General features: G+C 30.9%; 1 protein-coding gene across 1 annotated transcript; it reads left to right on the top strand.

The window, feature by feature from the left end:
- Nucleotides 1-1040: 1040 nt before the first annotated feature.
- On the top strand, nucleotides 1041-6961 carry LOC119680967. Its single transcript, XM_038094019.1, has 4 exons — nucleotides 1041-1073; nucleotides 1969-2158; nucleotides 6244-6380; nucleotides 6929-6961. The coding sequence occupies exons 1-4, from the start codon at nucleotides 1041-1043 to the stop codon at nucleotides 6959-6961; spliced, it is 393 nt and encodes a 130-aa protein (XP_037949947.1).
- The last annotated feature ends 1474 nt before the right edge of the window (nucleotides 6962-8435 follow it).

The raw sequence follows: 8435 nt of genomic DNA, 5'->3' as shown, positions 1-8435 counted from the left end.
CTACAAAAAAAAAATTTTTTTTTTTTAATTTATATAAGACCTGTATATAACAGATTTAAAGAACCTTCAGCCCGTTAAGCCCTCCTTTTCATAGCAATATGACTTCCTTTAATCATAGAACTAATAATATTAATTAGAAAAATCGAAATTTTTTTCCAACACTTAAGGTACGCGTATTGCTTTTTGTATTATTCAAATTAATTAATTTTTTGACTAATATATATATGGACTTGCATCAAATACTGCAGACTAAGCGAGTATTAGTTTTGCATCACAGTGCGAATACTGAATCAGTTCAAACTGCTATAAATTGTTGAATATTTCAAAATTTGTATTATATAATTTACTATGTACTTGCTTAGTTTATTTATTTATAATTCTCATATAGTTTATGTATAACGAAATATAAAAGCTATACTTCTTTGAAGTTAATGTGAATTAATTTAATATATCTGTGTTTCCAGTTACTTTTATCATGATTAAAATTATTTTATTCACTTTTTTTATAAATCAATCACCGCTATAAAAGAAATTAATATAACGGCAAATGTTATTGGATAAAAACAAAATGGAAATAAATCCCTCTACTAAGCATTTTTTAATTTATATCATAATAGGGATTATTATGATAGAGCTGTAATATGTGCAGGGTGAAAATGCAATCAATAGCTATCACAAATTACGTGGGCTTAAAAATTGTTATAATATAAAACGTAATCTATGTTGAGACACATCTTTATTGCATCTTCATTTTAGCGAAATTAAGTTGTTTTTTCCTTACAAAATTCAGTTTGAAGGTTAGAACGAACCTATATTTTATATATATAATATATTTTATATATATGTATATATATATTGTTATATATATCAGAAATATTATCGAATGTATACAAATGTTGATCATAAGTATGTATAATAGCAATTTGAAATAACCGAATCACATAATTTATTTCAAGTAGTTTGATCCATTCCGCTTTTAACGGCTTCGTAAAAATTTAAAAATAGTTGCTGATTCCAAAAAGACCACTTGAGGTCAAATAATGGCCCCTTGTGGTACTACAGGAATAGCATTGGTAGGTACATAGATTGAAAGATCAACGCCGAAAAAACAACGACTTCCCCATTAGGTAAAGGAAAACCAATCTGACAGTTCTATGAATTTGGCTACGTCCCTAATATTACAGGATGACAACTCAGTAAGGTCGGTAAGGAAAGAGGTCCCCAAGACTTTTGATCTTATCTTAGCTAAACGCGATTACTAACACATGAAATGGAACATGGTGTCCTCCTGATTCTCAGAGTAACAACCACGACAACAGTCATTTTAGGGTAGACCCAGTCTTATAGCATGCTTTCCTATATCGCAGTGGCCCGTCAGTTGAATTAGTTAACTAGTGCGATTTTTTGTCTAAATTAGACCAAATCAACCAACCATCTATGTAGGAGACGTCTGTGTAAATGTCTACCGTGTTAAGAGAGACCAGTTTTTCAAAGATGCAGTCTTTCCTAAGACAGTGGTTAATAATGTCAAACTTTTCGGTAGACAATGTTAGCTGGTACTTTGCGGCTGTTAATGCTATTAATATAAATATTTATCTATGTATGTTTAAATGAGCTATAATTGGCTATCAAAACGTTTTTTAATAAGATATACAAAAAGTACATATATATGTTATGACTAAATTGGTTTCAAATAATAATATCATCGTCTACCTTATGATACTTGCATTATAATCCTTAGAAGCAGATATTTTTATAATATTTTCTTTAAATAAAAAAAGTCAATTTCATTTTAATTACCAATATTACAATCTCAAAATAAGATAACATTTTTTTTTTATAATTATGCATTCATTTTCTTTATAAACTAATTCCTTCCTTATTAAGATATATCCGCTGTTCTCCATTTATATGAACTCCATAAAAGAATTTTAAATAGACATTTTATTTTTCAATTTTCTCTTACAGATGTATACCACGAATAGAAGAATTTGGTCTACGCTGCTTCTAGCACAGTTGGCGATTGCACTAAGTATTGCTTGTAGAGTGTCGGAGTTTCCTTGTAAAGGAAGTCGGAGCATTTGTGTGCCAATGGACAAATATTGCGATGGCAGAAATGACTGCGAGGATGGCAGCGATGAACCAAAGCACTGCTCGGGTAAGTTAAATACAAATTCAAATAAAAACATTTATATTCCGCTACAACAATCCAATCTGCAGCTTAAGAAATATTAAGACTTGTATATATTCACATGTAAGTTGACTTTGTGGTATTTGCAAATTTGCTACACGGTTTCGCTGTTCCTTTTCCAGTGTTTTGATAATACCGTCTTTCAGTGTGATAATAATGATGCTTTCGCATGAAGTTATTTGAATTCCGAAGAAAGACAACAAAAGTGTCAAATATTTACTCGACTTTCTTATTTCTTTTGAGCGTGTAGATAGACATTATAAGAAAGGAGTTAAGAGTTATGCCTGTAGGCGTCAGCAATATTAAAATTGTGGTGAGTTTCGCGTCTGTGTTAAGATTATTGTTGGGATATTGTATACTTTGCTTTTGCATGAATGAGCTTTGATTTGACTGTGCACATAAATAAGTTGCCAGTTCATGGTACAAAATAAAGTCATTAAACGCAACGGTTAAGGATCCAGAAACAGAAATTTGCACGACAAGTAGTAACCCACAACAGCGTCAGGCATCTTTGAATGAACAGAATTTATTGTAAGTTTATTTTTGTTTTGCCATCAAAATTGCTCCAATTATTTAAAAAACCGAAACACTTTTCTGTTTTATTTCCATTTTATGTTTTTTAACAGGAGAAGTGTCTTTTAATAGCACACAGCAGGAAAGGCAATATTTGCTTACATTTTAACGAGTAAAAATTTATAAAAATATTTACATAACCACATATTTGTACATTTTGACTTTCAAACAATAGCAACAACGTTCAAATCAATCTACAAAAGATCTGTCAAGAAGCGTGATAATTTTCCTAGTACAAAGGAAACAAAGGCGAGGCTGTTGTGAGTTTAAATTTGAAATTAAACTTTTGAAATTAAAAAAACTTTGTTCTTTGAAAGTTTTATACATATTATTAAATTTCTTTATTTGAAATTAAAACCTTAAATTTACTAAATATTTCAGTTTTTTTTATATTATGAAAATCAAGACCACTGATGATGAATATTTGGCAATACTCGAAACAGCTGTATGGTCAGCCAAAAATTTAATTAAAATTTAATTAAATTTTAATTAATTAAAATAACATAATAATTTTTGTATTTAATTATTCGTAAATAATTTTTTGAGATTGTAAGTACCTGGAATCGAACTCGTGTCCTGCCAAATTTGAAACTCAGAGCCAATTTTTATTAACCAACTAACCCAAAGCCATACTTAACTTGTATGGCTTGCACTTTTTTCTGAAGCTTTGTTACTTTGCTGCGAAGTTTTATTCAAAAATTCACTTGCTGTATTTATATTAGAACGAAATCATAAACCAGCTGTAGAATAATTGAATTTTTTTACATTTAATTGTTAAATTTCAATACTATTCTGTTTGTGGAGGCATTATTTGTCGCATGATTTATATATTCTTTCTTCGGAATAACACCTAATCTAGGAACATAATACTAAGAAAGTCATGCTAATGTTACTCCAGGAGTCGCACAGGCGAAACCAATATTCTGCGAATATAAGTTGTAATTTAAGGTCAAATTTTTCAGACTATAGTGATTATTATATTTAATAGAAACTAGTATATAAATTTTTTTTTCAACAATATTAATTATTTTTATCACATGACTTAATGACCTTAAAAGATAATGCTGAGAATTCTATAGTTGTGAAAATAAGTGTTAGGAGATATGAAAATATATATGTACCTTCTGCTCCGGATTTTGTTGTTTGTTAACTACTCCTTTTCAAAAATTTTTTTTTGTTATGTTGGTACACCCTTTCTTAACATATGGTACAAATTTGAGCACCATCTGTCAATTAGTTTGTTTACAGCAGCTGTTAATGTGAGACTACCTCAAGTACATTTAGCGATTTTTACTATGGAAAATTCTTGTTGTATGCGGATTTTTTGACCAAAGTAAGGCACCACTGTCCATTGCTCAAGCACCATATTCGCAGATCTAGATCCGTGCGAGTTCTTTCTGTCTCAAATCGGTAAAAGAGAATTCGCTGAACGAACTAAAAGCCATACCTTCACGGGCCTACGAAAAGTGTATGGAAGATTGGGTTAAGCGTTGGCATATGTGTATCGCTTTAGAAGGAGCATATTTTGAAGGAGATAAAATAAATTTGGAATAAAATTAAAATTTGTGTGTTTTCTATACAAAATCCGAGTACTTTTTGAAAAATATGTAAAATATGTGGTTAAAACTCTAAGCAATTTGGAGTGCATTAATTCTTTCCAGCAGTAAACTAATTTTTTCAGTTTTTTTGGTTTAAAGTATTGTTTTAAATATATGCAAGCTTTTAAATATCATAGTATGGATATAACAAATCAAATTATTAATGTGTAGGCAAATAAAATTTTAAAACAAAATTAAGAAAAGTTCAAGAAAAATCATTACTCAAGTTTATTTTAGATTACTAAATATTCATTCCGTTCAGGTGTTCCTCACCACCAAAACTCACCAACTATTTCTATCTAAGGGTACACACATGGAGCAAAACATCCTGCCCCCTCATTGGATAATAGCATTTCCTATAAGCGATAGATTAATTCACGATTTGATTAACTGTTTTTAATGTTTTTTTTTATTTTTGTAAAAAAGTTGCATTGTTTTTATATTGCAATGCTGACGAATTGCAGGTTCTTTCATTCTTATGGTATAGCAAATTGTTTATTCTTTTAGTTTACCATATTCATAAATGCTCTAAAAGTTTCGCACAATATTACCCTATTATTGTTTTCTTTCATTAAGGTGGCCAAATATGATTAAGTTATGTGCATAATCTTTTCTGCTAATGAAATGTCCTTTAGATTTGTTGCAACTTGTTTATTAGGAGTGACTTTCTCTTTTGGTTGCTCTTGAGTTATCAGAGTATTGCAGTATATATTTTCTTACAGCTGTAAATCGACGAAATAGCGTTGTTGAATTAAATTGAAAAATTTGCAGATATACTTGGACATAATTATGCGGATTGTTTTTGATCCGATGTGAGACTGTGCTGCCATTTTACTCACGACTATTTTATATGCAAATGCTTATATAAAATATTATACTGTGTATCTTTATTTGGTGATCTGTCATCATGTCGTGGAACATAACTTAAGTTGTTACTTTATTTCGACATTCTGACTGTTCAGCATCTTTAATGCTGCAATGATTAAAATGAACAATTAGAACCTACTTCCGATGCATTCCATATGACAATATTGAATTATGACGTTTGTATTTATGTTAGAAATGATTATTTCGTTGAAATCGTAATTAATCAGTGCGGAAAATATGTAAATCCGTTTTGTAACGATAGAAATATTAGAAATATTAAGCAATTACTCTATACCATAATACCTTTACTTCTGTAATGTTAAAAATGACAGTTTTGTGGTTGCTCTCCGGTTGATATGTATATACACTATATAAGACTAGGATTGATCATAAATTGCAGTTTTAACAAATGTTTGAATAAAACACATATAGTGGTAGTAAATAAATATAACTACCATCAAAGCATTTCGACGGCATCTGTCGAGTATCTTAAAAGCTCTTAAATATATAATTAAAAGTATTTACTTTAACAAAGTAAAAATGCGCTTAATGCTTGAAGAAACTTAACTCCTTATGGAAAACTTTACAATTTTCTACGTAATACAGTTTGCTAAGATTTAAACTTACATCCGATTTAAATTTTGTACTGCCAACATATTAAATACAGCAAAATATGATTAAGCTGCTTACTTTACATACGAAAATTAGCTTCTACGCTCTGATACGATTTAAGATAAAATGCACCTTTGAGTGCATGAAACTTTGCTCATTTTTCGTGCTTGGTATGACGTGGCTGGAATATTTAAAATGTTATGCAAATTATTCTTTAGTGTTATTATTAACATTATTCTCAATTTTCCAACAAATTTCTAGGTTTTTCAAAAAAAAAATACATATTTTCGTATACACTTTTTATATGTGTTTGGTTGTTGTAATTTTTAGTATTTGTTTTTAAAAAGAAAAATTGCTCTGCGCTTGACTTTAACATTTTTGTTTTTCTCTGTATAATTTTAGTATGCAACCGTACTTATTACGGTGACATCGGCAGAACATATTCTATAAAGGTACCAACACCGCAGTGGAATAAGCTGCCGTTTCTTTGCCACTTGACATTCACGGCATCCGGACATGATCAGGGCGACATTGTTCAGGTAAGTTTAAAGCCGCACCAACTGATGGATGCAGCATAATTGCAAGAAAGTACATACACATTTAATGTTCCAGCTACAGGGATATATGAGATGTATGTCATTTTACTTAAGTTTGATAGACAGTTTGTGGGTGGATTTTCACAGCACGAAACATACATTAGCTTTGGTGAACGGGCGTAAAGTAGCTGCTTGGTTGCAAGGGTTACTCATATGTGACTTTATTTACGTGTAGTTGTCTGTGCATGTGACTTCCAAAGACAAAATTATGAATGGCAGCTTAGTGAACAAAATGTATATCATTTTGTAAGGCTGCCATGGGCAGCTAACATACATGCATATATAGTACATACTCATATAAAATTTATATGTATTAAGCCGAGTGATGTTAGCAGTTATAGCAATACAAGATAAGTAAGCGACGTGATGAAGCTTACTTAATGCAGCGACATTATCAGTACTGGAAAAGGATGCGGCTTATGAAGCATTTTCGTTATGCAATAACTAAATCAAATTTAAATATTTAATGTATTATAGCTTTTAACTTGCAGATATCAGAATCTAGCTCTGCAAATAAAAATTAGATTAAGTTGTTCAATTTATGTGAGCTGTGTTTGGATTGCTTAATCAAAGTTATTAGCCATTAGTGTGAAAGTATCAGTTATGTTACATAAATATATATATATAAAAATTGAAAATAAAATCATAAAATTTTATGTGTTACAGACAGAATAGCTGTAGTACGAATATAAATTTCAATATATATTGTACACTTATGTGATGTGCAGTGATTATTCGTTTGGTATATTCGCAAATATTTACCGAACGCTAGTGGAATGAATACATAAACATCGTATCTTTATTAGTGTTTTATTTAATCATAGTTTTATATTTTCAAGCTAAGCATACTATAGATTTATCAAAAAAACAGTAAGTTTACTCCTTTACATACTCCATTAGAAGCTTAGGGATCAAACAATGCATGCGCAGGTCTAGGTTCATCGGTTTGTTCAACGATTTTACAGACTCTGTTAGTCTTCTGGCAAGTTATTTGCGATGTATAACAGCGAAAGTTTCCATATAGAAGTCACGTATAGTGTTTCTTCATACACTTTCCATGTAGGTCTAATCCATCAATATTTTCCCTGCTTCACCTTAATGAAAAAAGGATCTTCTGTATTGCGCAGAAGCATGGACACTGTCACAGAAAGTAGCATTAGTAATTTTCAAGAAAAATTTTTTTGCACAAGTTGGTGGCGGATACCGAATCCGAATGAACCACGGGCTTTACCAGCTTTATCGCGATATTGATATAATTCAACGAATTAACATTTAGCGGTTTCACTGACTTGGTCATGACGTGAGAATGGATGAAGATGCTTCAACGAAAAGGTGTTTGAATCAGTAGTTGGTGAAAGGAGGTGTAGAGGTAGACCGTCTCTCCGGTGGAATGAGCAAGTTGACGGAGCACTAACCAGACTTGATGTATAAGATTGAAGAAAGCGTACACGCAACAGAGGTGTCTGGAGAGACATGCTGCATATGGCCAAAACACTATAACGGTTTGTTATGGCCAAATAAGAAATTATGAGTGTTAAATACCCTGTCAAATATGTGGAGTTAGTATCCAAATAAAATACTTTCACATTCTCCTTTAACTTATAAATATTTTGGTATGTTAGAAGACCGTACATTAGTAACTCATGGAATGTAGAGTAATACCTATGCTACAATGCTCCCCTTTTTTAACACCAACCTTCGATATATACACGTCTGACATACCTAAAATGAAGTCGACATCGCTATGACTATTCGCATACGATATAGCATATGTTCTTCCTCAACAATAACTTCAGTAATTTGAAGAGCAAATCTAAACATCTAGGGTAAATGCTGTACAATCGCTGCTTGTACTACGTAATCGCACGCATTAAAGTAATTCAATAAGTTAGGTAAAAATAACCGTATGCTATTATATGTACAAAATCATGATGTCTAAATCAGCTACATGAATATGAAAAACATATGTAGAAAACAGCGGTCAACAAACTTCAAACT

The sequence above is a fragment of the Teleopsis dalmanni genome, chromosome 1 (genome assembly GCF_002237135.1).
Source record: "Teleopsis dalmanni isolate 2A chromosome 1, ASM223713v2, whole genome shotgun sequence".
In the NCBI taxonomy this organism is placed as follows: domain Eukaryota; kingdom Metazoa; phylum Arthropoda; class Insecta; order Diptera; family Diopsidae; genus Teleopsis; species Teleopsis dalmanni.
This window is presented reverse-complemented; position numbering and strand designations above follow the sequence as displayed.

Coding starts and splice junctions, on each gene's coding strand:
- LOC119680967 (XM_038094019.1), top strand. CDS start 1,041: ATGGCCCCTTGTGGTACTACAGGAATAGCATTG. Junction 2,159..6,243: donor TGAACCAAAGCACTGCTCGG/GTAAGTTAAATA, acceptor GTATAATTTTAG/TATGCAACCGTACTTATTAC. Junction 6,381..6,928: donor ATCAGGGCGACATTGTTCAG/GTAAGTTTAAAG, acceptor TTTAACTTGCAG/ATATCAGAATCTAGCTCTGC.